Source organism: Ovis canadensis, chromosome 6, assembly GCF_042477335.2.
Source record: "Ovis canadensis isolate MfBH-ARS-UI-01 breed Bighorn chromosome 6, ARS-UI_OviCan_v2, whole genome shotgun sequence".
Lineage (NCBI taxonomy): Eukaryota > Metazoa > Chordata > Mammalia > Artiodactyla > Bovidae > Ovis > Ovis canadensis.
Window position 1 is genome coordinate 120,100,156 of NC_091250.1, and position 15,790 is coordinate 120,115,945.

Consider the following 15,790-nt stretch of genomic DNA (forward strand, 5'->3'; position numbering starts at 1 on the left):
CCCGCCCGGCCGACCCACCTGGTGCCGGAGACGCGGGCGCGCGGAGCGGCAGCCGAGCCAGAGGCCGAGGCCGAGGCCGAGCGCGGTGCCCAGCAGCACGGCGGGGACCAGCAGAGCGGGCGCTGGCCGCACCGCGTCCCGGCCCAGCCGCAGCCGCGCGTCGGTCCCGCAGCTCGTCTCGCCGCGGGCCATCCGGGGGCGCTCAGGCGGCCGGCCCGGCGCCTCCCGCCCGCCGCCGCGCGCTGCACCGGCCCGCCGCCCGGCGCTCCATCCCTGGCGGGTGCCCGCTGCCGGACTCCGGGTCCCGGCGGGGTCAGGGGAGAGGCGCGGAGCGCTCCGTCGTTTTCTCCGGCCTGTGTATCCTCCTCCTCCTGCTTCTCTCTTGCTTTCCGGAGCTGCCCAGCCGGAGGGAGGAGTCTGGACCGTTTGCTCCAAACTTTGAGCCACCCCCGCCTCCGGCCCTGCCTTTTGCACTGAGCATGCCCGGCCAGAGGCGCGCTTCCCAGCGAGGAGAACCTTCCGGGAGGAGTCTTGTTTTGCAGAGGGCTCCGATTTCCACTGGGGCCGAGGACCTCAGCCAGGTCCTCACCCGAGGAGGGTGTTGCTCGGTTAAGTTTATCGAATGCTTAGAATTTGTTGAGCATTTAGCTTGATAATCCAAGTAACTTTCTTACCAGCCTTCTGAGATGGGCGTTTACTATATGCGCCCCTCCTCCTGGTGAGGATCAGGGTCCGCGGTGAGTGATTCATTGCAGGTGTGACTCAGCCGTGCCCCATGACCTCTAGCAGTTGGCCATCCTTGGGTCTCAGAGTCCGGCCCTGCCTCTGAACTGGTTGCCTGAAGACTCCTGTTTTACTGCTAGTTTCTTCAGGGATGGTCCATGCTTTCCTGTAAGTCAACCTATAGGGAGATGCTTACATCCAGCCCTGGCTAGCCACGGAGATGCCACGTGGTCACTCATTCACTCAGCCTATCCAGAGACCGTACTGTCTGAACCAGCACCAGGCTAGCCATCAACCAGACAAGGTCCAGCAGAGAGCATCTTGCAGGGAGATAGGCAGATGAGTTCAGCATCTGTTTGTTCTATAAGCAACATTTACTGATGCTAGCTCTCATTCTGGCTGCTGGGGCACACACACACACACACAAACACACACACACACAGAGTCACTCTCTCTCTCTCTCTCTCTCTCTCTCTCTCACACACACACACACACACACACACACACACACACACACAGAGTCACTCACACACACTTCTACCCTTTGGAGCTTAATTCCCTATGAGGGCCAGAGCAGAGGTAACATAGGGATCTATTTCAACAGAGAGGGGTTTCATGTCCTCTACCTGGACATCCAGCTCAAGTTTCTGGGTTTTTCCATCATTTCCTTTTCATTCCTTCCAAGCTGGCAAGATGGGAACTACTATGTAGATTTACTTTGTATAAATGAAGAAACTGACAGCTAGACAGGAGTCGTGACTCGTTCGAGGTCTTGCAATAGAAAATGGGGCAGATAGAGTCACACCTGTGTCTGTCCGGCTTTAGGACTCACACTCTCTGCCACGCGGAGAGTTAAATGTTTCCCCAGGAGCATCTCCAAGACTCTTGGGAACATGTCTGAGTGCAAAAACCAGAAGTTCTTGCTTTACGCTGGCTATTTCTTTGGATATTCAGGCTTTTATTTTTAAAAATACAGTGTTCTTTCACTGCTAGGTTTAAAATAGATAGCCAACAAGGACCTACAAGGACTAACAAGGACCTACAAGGACCAACAAGGACCTATGACACATGGAACTCTGCTAATTATCATGGGGTGGCCTGGATGGGAGGGCAGTTTGGGGGAGAATGGACAACTGTGTACGTATGGCTGGGTCCTTTCACTGTTCACCTGAAACTGTTACAACATTGTTTGTTAATCGGCTGTACCCCAATACAAAATAAAAAGTTTTAAATAGAGTGTAATCAGGAAGGGCTAATTTTAAATTTACACTGGATCTGCTTCTGTGACTCTAGCCTTTCTTTTTGTTATGATAAACATACATGATGGCCTGCTTCAGGGAGATAACCTGATCTGCCTACCTGTGAAGGACTGCAAGGAATACACATCCCCCTGCCTAAGGCTTGCCATTCTAGAGGAATTTGCAAGGACTGAATAGTCTTTTTAGTTTGTTTCCTCACCTCCCTCCCATCTCTGATCCATAAAAGAACCTGGCAACCAGGCCCTGACAAGATGGTTATTTTAGGCACTAACCTGTTATCTTCTCCATCAGCTGGCTTTCCAAATAGTCATCTTCCTGGCCTCAACACCTTGTGTTTCAGATTCATTGTCCTGTTGTGTGGCGAGCAGAGGGAGCTTGGACTCGGTAACTATGGTGTTTGCATTTTTCTTTATTATACAATTATTTGAAGGTAAAAATCATCCCTTAAATTTCTAAAAGAATTAATCCTCCAGCATCTAGCCTTTTGCCTTGTCTCATTCCAGGCACATGCTGGGTAGCACTGAGGGCAGTGAACCCCATGGGGAAAGCTTGGCTAATAAATTCTCAGGTTCCCAAACCTCCCTGTCTTGTCCCTGTGAAGTCAGGAAAGGCCTGTTGGAGGGGTAGGAGTAGGGGGTTACAAGCACCAGATTTCCTGGCTGAGACTGAAGAGGTATGAGCTGTCCCTGAGGGCCCCGGGGAATAAGAGCCCTACCCCCTGCCCCCATAGAGTGTTCTGGGAGATTCTTCAGCTGCTGACTCCTGGCTCCAGACACCAGCTCCCCTCTCGGTGTCCCCAGAGAGGTAAGTCCCCAGTGTCTGGCCTCTGCCTGCAATGGCTTGGAGCAGGGCTTAGGTTCCCAGCCAGAGACTGGACTGGATCGTGGCAGTGAAAGCACTGGACCCTAGCCACTGGACCAGGAGTCAGTGACAAGGGATCTGGCCCTTTGGCTTTGCAGAAAAGAATTTCCATAAAGACAGAGAGTAGTGAAGCAAGTAAAGTATTTATAGGAGGGAAAGGAATACAGTACCTGCAGACAAACACTCAGATGGAGAGTCCCTGAGTTGCACCCCCAGGGCAGCCTCAGTCACCTATATGAGGCATTTCTTTGGGTTCTCCTTTGGCCAATCATTATGATTTGCCTGGTTCCCAGTCAAATTGGTATTTGGTGTATCTCAGGATCCTCCCGTGTGTGCGCAGGCATCTCTTAGCCAAGCTGGATTCTAATGAAAAGCCGTATAGGTAGAACATCCGTCCACAGCCTGACCAGGGGATGTGGGAATGGGTTCTTGAGCTGGTCCAAGGGCTCATCCACAATGAGGGCTCAGGCAGTGGGAACGGACTGGGTTGAACTGAACCTGAAAGGATGTGAAAACTGGCCTTGCCCTCTGGCCATGAGCTGCCAATTTCCCGCCCAGCCCCTCTCCTTGCTATCCTGCACCCCTATGGTTCTCCTTCTCCAAAAGCTTCCCAGTTCGCTAATGGGGGGAGGGGGAGAGAGGGAGGAAGAGGGCTGCTGCTCCTGCGTAGACTCGGGATTCCGTCCACTGTATCAGGGAAGGCTTGCTGGAGGAGACCGGCCTGAGCTGAGACTTAGAGAACGGAGTAGGCATTAACAGAGGAGCACTTGGAACCTCTCAACTTTCTGGGAGCAGGAGTCACCCGATCTGATTTTGGTAGAGCCCCCAGGTGAAGCACGAGGAAACCCAAGTGTGGCCACTTCTCCCAGGCCTCGCCAGCTTGGCTCCCTCCCTCCTTTCCTCCCTCTCGCGCTTGGTCCAAGGCCTCCTGCTGGCCCGCCAAGCCCCAGATGCCAGTGTCTTGTTCCCAGAAAACTTTCCGCGGGGGTTCGCACTGAGCATGCTCGGCGGCGGCGGGGCAGGGCCTGGGGTCCGGAAGCTGCCCCAACTCCGCCTGCACCAGCCACTTGCGGGGTCGCGGGACCCAGACCGGCAATGCTTTCAGCGAGGGGCCCGGGGCGCGCCACGTGGGTGCTGGCGGGGAGCCTGCTGGCCGCTGCACTGACGCTGCCCGCGGAGTCCAGAAACCTCGGCCAGCTCCCCGCGAGGCGGGTTCCCCTCCAGCACCCCCTGGGCCCGCGGCCTCTCCGGGACCCCCCCAAGGCTCCCGGGGCGGGGCCTGAGCGGACCGCCCAGGTAAGGAGGACCGGCTACCAGTCTCGGGTCTGAGGGGGGCGCCCCCCTTTGGGTTGGGGAAATTACCCGAAAGGGAGGGCGGGATCTGAGTAAGATGCAACCCTGGTGGATCCAGCTTGTGGCCGGAAAACGCCCTGGAAAGGTGGGGAAAGCGGTGTGGTTTGTGGCTGAGAGCTTGGACCTTACAGGCGGCCCGGTAGATCCCCTTCGGCTACCTAAGAGCTCTGAGACCTAGGGCAGGTCGCTTCTGATCTGTACCTATTGCAGGGTCTACCCCAGCGGGTCGATATGAGCGTTTAGATGAGTTCAGGAGTGCAGATAGAACGACTTTCGCAGGTGAGTGCTCCGGAAGAGTGCAGCAGTTGATAAAAGGCACAATGGCTGGAGTTTTCTGCGAGTGCAAATGTAGCCATTTCTACTTCACCCTGCCCTTGCCCCTGTGGTCCCTAACTTGGGAGGGCATGGAGCTCTGGCTCACATCCTAGATACTTCCTCCTCCTCCTCTCCCAAATCTGATCGCCAGGCCCACTGCCTTTTCCTCCTGATCATCTCAGATGTCTGTCCTTCTCCCATCCAGGCTGCATCCATTAGGTTCAGTCCCCCATCCCTCAGCCTCTGGCCTTTGATGACTCTTTCCTCTGGGTTACCCCCACTCCCCTAATTTGTGCGTTCTACCATTCATGTCCCCCGGACCTGTAGATGACCTGTCTGTGGTATACATCTGACCACTTTTCTCCCCTGCTCACACCCGCTTTCACTCTGACCACAGTTGCAAATCCAGGCTTCTGCTCCCAGGAATGCCTGTCCAGTGGTCTGGCCTGTCGCTGCCTTGTGGTCCTCCCAGCCCTTCCTCAGGGCCTGGCTCCTCTTATTCTGTTGCATTTTCTAAGTATAGGCCCCAGGGTGCCTGCTATACTCGCTGCAGAGATTTAGGTCTTTTAAATGAGATTTCTTTCACTGTCTATGATTGGTTCTTAGGCTTTCACTAGAGAAGACAAAATAATAATACTGTGTCAATTTTCTGAGCTTTTAGAAAGATCATGATGAACGTTTTCACAGAGTCCTTTTACTTGTTCCTGGCCATTGAGATGGGAAGTATCTGGCCCATTTTGCCGAAGAGAAAACTGAGACCCAGAGTGCCATGCCCCCCAGGCCCGTCCTGTGCTCTCACATTCAGAGCCCACCCGCCTGTCCTCAACTGCTCTTTGCTTTGTAAAGTCAATGCCAGAACATTCAGGTAGATGTTTGTTGCCAGGCCATTCACAAGAGTGCTTTGAAAACCAGAGCATAAATGCTCATGTTAACTTATTAATCCTTATCCCTTCCTGCAAAGAGTGAGGTAATAGTTACAACCATTTCCCAGATGTTCTGAAACTGCTGTGTCCAGTACAGTAGCCCTGGCCATGTTGTGGCTGTTTGAATTTAAACGTTGCAGGTGCTTGGTGGCTCCATAGGTTAGTGGTTACCATATTGGACAGCCCAGACCATAGAACATTCCCACCATCCCAGAAAGTTCTATTGGAAGTGTGCTGGAAGGAGAGAGACAGTGAAGACTTGAGTGGGCAAGAGTCTTCTGAGTGTTTATGGACACCCCCTTTAGGCATCAGACTGTTGTAGGTGCTTGAGATATGAGAGAGCAAGACAGTCTCTGCCCTTTAGAATCCAGCATTCTTAGGGGGAAAAGGGCGCCAAGTGGTATTAATCTATGATGTAGGAGTTGGCAGTTCAGGCTGTAGAGAAGTGCAGTGGGCAGAGTGGACTGGAAGGGGTGGCTTTGAGTGCTGTTTGGACAGGGTGGTCACAGAAAGTGCTTTGGGGCGGTGACAGTTAAGCAGAGCCCTGGATGGAATGAGGGAGGGACATGGTTGCTTCTGGAGAAAAACTTCCCAAAGGAGATCGTATGAGGACAAAGGCCAGAGACAGTGAGGACCAAGGCCAGAGGCAGAATGTGCTTGGTGTGGTCCAGGACCGAACGGAGGCTGGTGTGATTAGAGCAGGGATGGGGCGGAGGAAGGAGGAGTGGGTGGAGGTGGGGCCAGAGGATGGGGAGGGGCCACATCAGGAAAGGCCCTGTGGATGGTGCTTAAGACTCTGACTGTTATTTTGTTGGAAGCTGTGGGTGGGTTTTGAGCAGAAAAGTGACCTGCTTTGACTCATCTTTTTAAAGCATCTCCATGGCAGCTATGAGAATAGAGGGCAGCGATGAAAGTAACGACCAAGAGCAGAGGCAGGCAGGAGACCAGGCAGATGATGGAGATGAAATGGACCAGTGAGGTTAGTGGACAGCTGCTGAGAAGCTGCTGGATTTGGGATATATATTTGAAAGTGGAGCCAGCGGAGTTTGCTGTGACTGGATGCAGACTGAGAGAGACGAAGGAAGGAGTCAAGAATGAAAACAAGGACTTGGGCCTGAACACACAGAAGACTAGGGATACCGTTTGCTCATATGCAGAAGCCTCAGAAGGCCATGAGGAATTCTGATTTGGTCTTATTGAGTATGAACCTCCACCCCTGCCCCCCACCACGTGGCATCCAGGTAGAGATGTGTAGGAGAGTAGTGATGGGTGAGTCCTGATCTGGGTGAAAATTCTGAGCTGGAGATCTTTACCAGGGAGTGGTCAGTGCACACATGCCTTTAACCCTGGTGTACCCAGGACCTGGCTGAGTTTTCCTTGAGGGTAAGTATAGTTTGCGAAGAGTGAGGCCTTAGGGCAGAGGCCTGGAGCAATACCAAGGCCAGACCAGAAAGAAGATTCAGCAAAGGAGATCAGAAAGTGTGGCTGATTTTATAGGAAGGAAACCAAGGACAAGGAAGGAAGGCGTTTCGGGAAGAGAGGATTCCCCAGTGATGTTCACATCCCGATCCATGGAGCCTGTGAGTGTGTTCCATCCCTTGACAAAGGGAGATTGACATCGCAGGTGAAATTCACGTTGCTACTCAGCTGACCTTGCATCATCTCGGTGGACCAGTATAATCCTAAGGGTCTTTCAAAATGGAAGAGGGAGGCAGGAGAGAGTCTGAAGGAGATGTGACCTTGAAAGAAGATCAGAGAGATGCCCTGTGAGGCCTCAACCTGCTGCTGCTGGCTTTGAAGATGCAGGAAGGGGCTATGAACTGAGGAGGGTGGGCTGCCTCTAGAGGCTGGAAGAGGCTGCCCCCACAGCCTCCAGAAAAGAATGTAGCCCTGCAGACACCTTGATTTTAGTCCAGTGAGACCTATGTGAGACTCCCAACCTCCAGAACCATGTGATAATAAGCATATATTTGTTCTGAGTCGCTCGGTTTGTAGTGACTTGTTACAGCAGCCATAAGATGCTACTGCACTCATGCCAAATACTGCCGGTGAGTTGTGTGCAATGGGGATGGAGAACTGGCTGTGAAATGAGACCGTTGAGGTCATCATGACCTTGTCAGCGAAGGGAAGGCTGGACATTGAAGTGGGGTATTGACTGGTGGTTGGCATGGTCTCTGTGGGACCAGGCTGCTCATGGTGGCCAAGGAGCCCCCAGAGAGGCACGCCTAGGCTAGTGACACCCAGGAACTGATGAGACCTCAAGGAGCCTCAGCCAAGAGGGCTTGCTGAGTTGTTTGCTCCCTGGGCACTTGCTATCGTGCTCCTCTCCATTGAGTGGAAGTGTCTGTTGGAACGGGGCCTTTGTCCTTCCATGAAGTCAGGGGCCTGCTACAGAGCCTGCCGTGCGGCAAGTGCTGGGGAAAGAATAGGTGGAGAATTCCAGGGGCAGGGATGGCACAGGCAGATGTGTGTGGGAGTTGGTGCCCTGTGGCACCACTGTCCACCCCAGAGACCTCACAATTAATTCTTGTATTTTTTTAGTTAACAGATTTTAGTATTTAGAACAGTTTTAGATTTTAGAAAGATCATACACGTGGTGCAAAAAATTCATATATATTCCCCCCCCTCAATGCACAGCTGCCCCTACTCTTGGCATCTGACGTTAGTAAGGTATGTGCACTCACATGTACTTAGTCATTCAGTCGTGTCCGACTCTTTGCAACCCCATGGACTATATAGCCTGCCAGGCTCCTTTGTCCATGGGATTCTCCAGGCAAGAATACTGGAGTGGGTTGCCATTTCCTACTCCAGGGCATCTTTCTTGACTCAGAGATTGAGCCCGTGTCTCTCATGTCTCCTGCACTGGCACGCGGATTCTTTTCCACTGAGCCACCTGGGAAGCCCTAGTAAGGTACATTTATTACAATTAATGGTCTAACCTTGACAAGCCATTGTAAAAAGTCCATAGTTTATTCAAATTTCCTTAGTTCTTGTACCCAATGTCCTTTTTGGTCCCAGGCCCCCACCCAGGACATCACTGTACATGTAGCTGTCACTTCCTTTGTTGTGAGGCCCTTGGCAGTTTGGAGGAGGACTGGGTGAGGATTTTGCAGGGTGGTTTCTGTTGGGATTCATCCGGGTGCGTCTGGCAACATGACTTATGGCTGTTTGTGGATTTTTTTAAAACAACCTTTGTTTTGTTAGTTTTGTTGTTGTTTTCAGATTTCATTCTAGTTTATTACAGTGAAAAAAATACCCCATGGTTCTAAGCACATATTCAATTTCTGAGCATCAAAGGAGACAGATTTAGAAACATTAAAATGTGGTCTCTATGTTCATAATGATATGCAGCCACATAACAAGTAATGTACAGAACACCTTGTCCTACAAAACAGCTTTGGGAATTTTCTTTGACTAGAAATTTTCCCAGTTTGGGAACATTAGTTTAGATATGAACATAAATTTGAGATACTGTTAGTTAACTTATTTGAAAGAGTGGAATATTTAAGAAAGCTGTTACTACCAGTGGAAACAAAGATGGAAGACTGTCAAATAACTGTGAGTTGCCTGGAATTCTGCCTGGCGTCCAAAAATTAAGCTGGGAACAGATGCCTGCCCACACAGTGAAAATGATCTAATTAGTCAGTGTTTCCTTAAATGAAACACAAAATGACAAAAATGATTCCTTAGCTGACTCCCAGTCAAAGGGGAAGAAATGTTAGATAAGGTGGAAACTATGGCGTGGTCTTAAATTTCAGGAGTAGGGACAAGCAATTTAGAGGAATTTTTCTGGGATGCTTTGCTGTTGTTGTTGACCTTGAAATCTTGGCTGGACCAGCACTGGCCAGGTTGCTCTGCCATGAACTCACTACCCATTCCCCCAACCCTCCCTGCCCGCCCAACGTACTATACTTGTTAGAAGGAGGTCCCTATGCAGGGCCTAGAATGGAAGCTCTTAGATTTCTTTTCTCCTGCCAAATGGCAGCAAAGATAGGGTCTGGCACACGGCATTCTTAGGAGAAAATGGCGCCTCTTTCCACCTTATGGAGGCGTGTTATGAGCTAGTGGTTGTTCTGGCCACACATACCTGTCCAGGGAGATCTCAGGGACAATGTTTCTACCAGGCATGAGAGGTCTTGTCCCCATCACTTGGGGCCTTATTACTGTCGTTTTTGCTATTGTTGTGGTGAGACATGGACACATGCTCTTTGTTACAAGGAACAAAGCAATACATGCAGTGTGGAGACAGGGATCCCCTCTACTGCACACATACTCGGTCCCCAAGTCCCCAAGGCTAACACTTCTGCATACTTCTGCCTAGGCTTTTAAAAATAATACATGGTTATGATCTATGGTGTTATATGCCATATTGTTAAACATGTAACTATATATTAACCTATAAGTAATTAATACTAAACATATTGTTAAATATCTACATATATTTTCATATTACTAAATATATAAGTATAGGTACTAATAAAGTAACTTACCAAATATGTAACTATATGTACTAATATGGGGTTTCTCTGATGGCTCAGTGGTAAAGAATCCCCCTGCCAGTGCAGGAGACACAGGAGACTAGGGTTCAATCCCTGGGTCAGGAAGATCCCCTGGAGAAGGAAGTGGCAACCCACTAAGTATTCTTGCCTGGGAAATTCCATGGACAGAGGAGCCTGGCAGGTTACTAGTCCATGGGGTCACAAAAGAGTTGGTTGTGACTTAGTGACTGACTATGCACGCAGATGTACTAACATAGTTTATATAAAAAATAAAGTGAATAAAACTATCAAATATATAGCAATATATTAAATATTTTTTAAACTTATTAAATATTTTTATTTTATTTTTGTTTTATTTTATTTTTATTGTCATTTTTATTAGGTGAGACTGTATTATTCATCGTGTTGTGATCCAGTGATCTCACTTGATATATCTCAGAGTTTTTTCCTAGATGATCATAGACCTGCTTTATTTATATATTTATATTTGTAGTTGTGGTAAAATATACATAACAAAATGGTCTTCCCTGGTGGCTCGTCAGTAAAAAATCTGCCTGCAATTTAGGAGACGCTGGTTTGATCCCTGGATTGGAAAGATACCCTAGAGTAGGTAAGGGCAACCCATTCCAGTATTCTTGCCTGGGAAATCCCATGGACAGAGGAGCCTGGTGGGCTATAGTCCAGGGGGTTGCAAAGAGTCGGACATAACTTAGCAACTAAACCACCACCACCATTCACAACAAAATTTACCCTCTTATCCCTTTTTAAGTGTACAGTTCAGCAATGTTAAATACATTCACATTTTTGTGTTTCCACCTGCAGAATTATTTTAATCTTGTGATACTGAAACTCTGTCCCCATCAATCAACAACCCCCCATTCTGCTGTCCCCCAGCCCCTGACAACCACCCTTCTACTTTCTGTCTCTATGAATTTTACGTATCTCCTATAAGTGGAATCATACACTATTTGCATTTTCGTTACTGGCTTATTTCACTTGGCCTGATGTCCTCATGTTTCATCCATATTGTAGCCTGTGACAGATTTTCCTTCCTTTTAAGGCTGAATGATATTTCATTTTATGCATGGACCGCTTTTGCATGGGCTTCCCTGACAGCTCAGTTGGTAAAGAAGCCACCTGCAATGTGGGAGACCTGGGTTTTGATCCCCTGGTTGGGAAGATCCCCTGGAGAAGGGAAAGGCTACCCACTCCAGTCTTCTGGCCTGGAGAATTCCATGGACTGTATGGGTCACAAGGAGTCAGTCACAGCTGGGCAACTTTCACTTCACTTTTGCTTCTCCGTCCATCCATCAGTGGACATTAGGTTCCTTCTTCCTTTAGGCTATTGTGAATAATGCTGCTGTGCACAGCATGGGGCTTGGCCCATTTCAAGGGCTCTAGCCAAGGCACTATAGTGATAATCATGATGATTATCATGTTATATAGTTTTATATTGGAGGGCTCTGTGCTTCTTTAGGGTTCAGTATTTCACAAAGATGGGATGGAGGGGTTGACTGAGCCCTGTTTGGACAAATTTTCATCACTGAACAAGGTGAAGCAAGCTGGGGGGAGTTCTACACTTTGCAGAAGAAATATCTGAGGCTCAGAGAGTCTAAGAGACTTGACCAAGGACACACAGCAGATAAATGGTTCAAGCTCAAATCTAGGTCTCCAACTCCCAAGCCAGTGTTTTATGTACCACTCTGTGAAAACAAGCAGGATTTTGGGAATTCAGAGGCTTGAGGCTCTCCCTGCATCAGAGGGTTCGTTAAAAGCAGAGTTGGGATTCGAACTCAGGTCTAACTGTGTGAAATTTCCACTGCACTGTGTTGTCTCCTTAGACAGCTTCCAGGAATGCAATTGTATAATCCTCTACTCAGATGCTGGTGGAGATGGTTGACTTAGAAAGATTTACATCAGGTGTCAGGATAAATGTGCAGCTCTTCCCCATACAAGCCATTTACAGAGATGACTTTTCAACCACTCCTAGTGTTTTCTTCAATGACGTCTTTGTGTCTTTGGACTTTTAGGACTTACCCCTTGGGATTTGGCCCAGTGTGGAAAACTCTCACGTTACAACTCCAGGTAAGTTTTTCTCTTGGCTGATTTTTTAATTGATTTGACCATGAGAGAGAACCAGACCCTAAAGCCATAGACCTCCTGCTTCTGCCTCCCTGGCACCCTGCTCACCTATGTACCTTACAGAGCAAAGGCAGTGGGTCCCCTCCTGCAGCAGTGGTCTGGGTGCCCAGATCTGAGTTCAGGTAAGGTGGTGATTGAGTCTTGGTAAGATTCAATAGTAATTGGTAAGAATCAAGAATCAATAATGATTCAGGTAAGGGGGAATCTTGATTCTCCTCTGAAGGTGCCTGATGAAGAAAACGCAGAATGTGTGTATTAGTCAACTGCATGAGTTTCTTTTTGCTGCTGTAACAAGTTGTCACAGATTTAGTGGTAAAACAGCATGGATGTATTCTCATATAGTTCTGGAGGGCAAAAGTTCAGTCAGTTTAACTGGTCTGATGTCAGGGTGTCAGCACGCTCTCCAGGCCCTGGGAAGAATATTCTTCCTTCTCCAGGATCTGGAGCTTCATTCCTTGGATCCTGCAGGTCATGACCCTTCCTGCAGCCTCCAAGCCAGCAGCATTGCTTCATGCCTCAGTGGTCCCATAACCTTCTCTTCTGCATGTCAAATCTCTCTTTGCCTCCCTCTGTAAGGACATCTGGGATTACATTTATGGCCCCCTGGATAATCCAGGTTACTTCCTCATCAATTAAATTAAGGGCCTTTAATTTAATCATATCTGTGAAGAGTCTGTTGCCACATAAGAGAACATATTTACAGGTTGCTGAGATTAGGACCTGGGTGTCTTTGGGGACCATTACTGAGTCTACCTGACTTCCCAGGTGGCTCAGCAGTAAAGAATCCTTCTGCCAGTGCAGGAGATGAAGGTGATCTGGGTTCAGTCCCTGGGTCGGGAAGGTCCCCTGGAGAAGGAAATGGTAACCCACTCCAGTATTCTTGCCTGGGAAATCCTATGGACAGGGAGCCTAACAGGATTGCAAAAAGTCAGACATAACTGAATATGCACACACTGAAAGTCTACCACACCAGGTTTCAGAAATCCAACTGAAACTAAGCGATGAGCAATTTGTTGACCCTTATCGCTGGACTGCACAGGCCCAGGATCCAGGAGCAGTGTTCTCAGGGCTCTGCTTTTCTCTTTCCATCGAGGCTCCTGCTTTCGTCTGATGAGTGTCATTCTCAGGGACATTCTTTCCTTGTGGAAGTAATTGCTGCCACTTGCAGAAAGGAAGAGACTTTCTGTAGTTCGACAGAAGTTCAGGGAAGACTGACGGACACAGTCTGAGCCCATGCCAGTCCCCAGTCCCATCACTGGTGTTCTGGGTTCTGGGCTTAAGTCTGGCCTCCTGGGGACCAGGATGTGCTGGGATCCGGGTTTGTCTGTAGAGACTGAGCTAGAATCTTACTGATTAGTCGGGGGCCTGCCCTGAAGGGAGGGGTCCTGGGAAGGCAGAACAGACTTTTCATCCAGAATTGACACAGGTTATAAATACACCTTGTTTTATTCCAGGGATAAATGTATTTCATTTTCTGGGGGAGGTAAAAGTATTTTTTATGTTTTCTGTTATTCTGCCACACTCAATATGTAAGCAAATTTGGAAAACTCAGCAGTGGCCATAGGACTGCAAGAAGTCAGTTTTCATTCCAATCCCAAAGGAAGGGCAATGCCAAAGAATGTTCAAACTACTGTATAATGGCTCTCATTTCACACGCTAGCAATGTTATGCTCAAAATCCTTCAAGCTAGGCTTCAGCAGTACATGAACTGAGAACTTCCAGATGTACAAGCTGGGTTTTGAAGAGGGAGAGGAACCAGAGATCAAATTGCCAACTTTTACTGGATCATGAAGAAAGCAAGAGAGTTATAGAAAATCATCTACTTCTGCTTCATTGACTACAATAAAGCCTTTAACTGTGTGCATCACAACAAACTTGTGGAAAATTCTTAAAGAGATGGGAATACCGGACCACATTACTGGTCTCCTGAGAAACGTTATGCAGGTAAAAAAGCAACAGTTAGAACCAGGCATGAAACAACGGACTGGTTCAAAATTGGGAAAAGAGTACGACAAGGCTATATATTGTCACCTTGTTTAATTAACTTATCTGCAGAGTACATCATGTGACAAGTTGGGCTGAATGAAGCACAAGCTGGAATCAAGATAGACGGGAGAAATATCAATAGCCTCAGATATGCAGATGACACTACCCTTATGGCAGAAAATGAAGAAGAACTAAAGAGCCTTCTTGATGAAAGTGAAAGAGGAGAGTGAGAAAGCTGGCTTAAGACTCAACATGAAAAAAACTAAGATCAGGGCATCCAGTTCCATCATGTCATGGCCAGTAGAGGGGGAAAAAGTTGAGGAAGTGACAGATTTTATTTTCTTGGGCTCCAGAATCACTGTGGATGGTGATTGCAGCCACGAAGTTAAAGCTTGCTCCTTGGAAGTAAATCTATGACAAACATAGACAGTGTATTAAAAAGGAAAGGCGTCACTTTGCCAACAAAGGTCCGTATAGTCAAAGCTATGGTTTTTCTAGTAGTCATGTTTGGGTGTGAGAGTTGACCATAAAGAAAGCTGAATGCTCAAGAATTGATGCTTTCAAAGCGTGTTGCTGGAGAAGACTCTTTTAAGAGTCCCTTGGGCTGCAAGGAGATCAAACCAATCAATCCTAAAGGAAATCAGTCCTGAATATTCATTGGAAGGAATGATCTGAACCTGAAGCTCCAATACTTTGGCCACCTGATATGAAGAGCTGACTCATTAGAAAAGACCCTGATGCTGGGAAGGATTGAAGGCAGAAGGAAAAGGGGATGACAGAGGATGAGATGATTATATAGCATTACTGACTCAATGGACATGAGTTTGAGCAAATCCCAAGAGATAGTGGAGGACAGAGGAGCCTGGCATGCTGCAATCCCCAGGGCTGCCAAGAGTCAGATACGATCTAGCAACTGAAGAACAACAAGCAGTCTTTGCAAAAGACTTTACAAAAGTTTATAAAATCCAGTGTTTTCATTTGAGTAAAATAGGTTGAGGTGATATTACCATAGTCACGGAAAACTGTTAGTTACTAATTAAGCAGACATTTTGGGTAAGGGAGTGAGTGTACTTAGGATTGTGGTTGTAGTGAGAGCAGAGGGTAGAGGAAGGAGGTCACTGGGAAGGTTTCAGGGAAGGCTTCCTGGAGGAGGTGTTGAGTCTCAGGTGAGTCCTGAGAAGTAGCAATTAGCAGGAGAAGGAAGCAGAGGGAGAGGCTTCCAGGCATGTGGGAGCCCAGAGGTGAGGGAGAGAGGGTGCATTCAAACAGCTGCAGAGTCACAACCGATAATCCGCGTGACAGCACATTAGTGCGGAGACCGCTGGGTAGTGACGTAGTGGGAGGTGATGGTCAGGTCAGAGCTTGACTTCCTTCTGTACTGTCTGTGGACAGTAGTGGTGTCTGTTCTCATTCAGGTCTCCATCAGAGCCCACAGCTGGGCCTTCTGAGCACCTGGAGGAGCAGGGGCTTAGACACCCCCACCAGAGACAAAGCCCAGAGTGGCCTAAGATTTGAGACCAGTGAGTCTTTGTCCCTTAGCCCGAAGGACTGGACTGGGGTCTGGAGGTGGGTGTTCTGTGCCACTTCTGTGATTGCCTCCAACAGTCCAACTGAGCAGCCAGCCTGGGAAAGCACCTACCAGTTTCCATGGGGAGGGCTCTCAATTCCCAGATGCTCACCTTTGTCCCCATTCCAACATCATGAACTGAACCACAGATAGTATTCTGGG

The 15,790-nt window shown here is 48.6% G+C and overlaps 2 protein-coding genes across 7 annotated transcripts in view; one reads left to right on the plus strand and one right to left on the minus strand.

The window, feature by feature from the left end:
• EVC (EvC ciliary complex subunit 1) overlaps positions 1-620 on the minus strand; it is a 93,821-nt gene extending 93,201 nt beyond the window's left edge. For all 6 annotated transcript variants that reach the window (XM_069593229.1, XM_069593228.1, XM_069593227.1 and 3 more), the window contains exon 1: positions 19-620. In XM_069593229.1, the coding sequence (XP_069449330.1) occupies positions 19-192 (174 nt within the window). In that variant the 5' untranslated portion in view covers positions 193-620. The remainder of the gene's footprint in view (positions 1-18) is intronic.
• Positions 621-3,833: 3,213 nt separating this feature from the next.
• The window catches only part of EVC2 (EvC ciliary complex subunit 2), a 157,839-nt gene continuing 145,882 nt past the window's right edge, over positions 3,834-15,790 (plus strand). The window contains exons 1-2 of the mRNA XM_069593234.1: positions 3,834-4,139; positions 11,964-12,018. Coding sequence (XP_069449335.1) covers positions 3,939-4,139; positions 11,964-12,018 — 256 coding nt within the window. The 5' untranslated portion in view covers positions 3,834-3,938. The remainder of the gene's footprint in view (positions 4,140-11,963; positions 12,019-15,790) is intronic.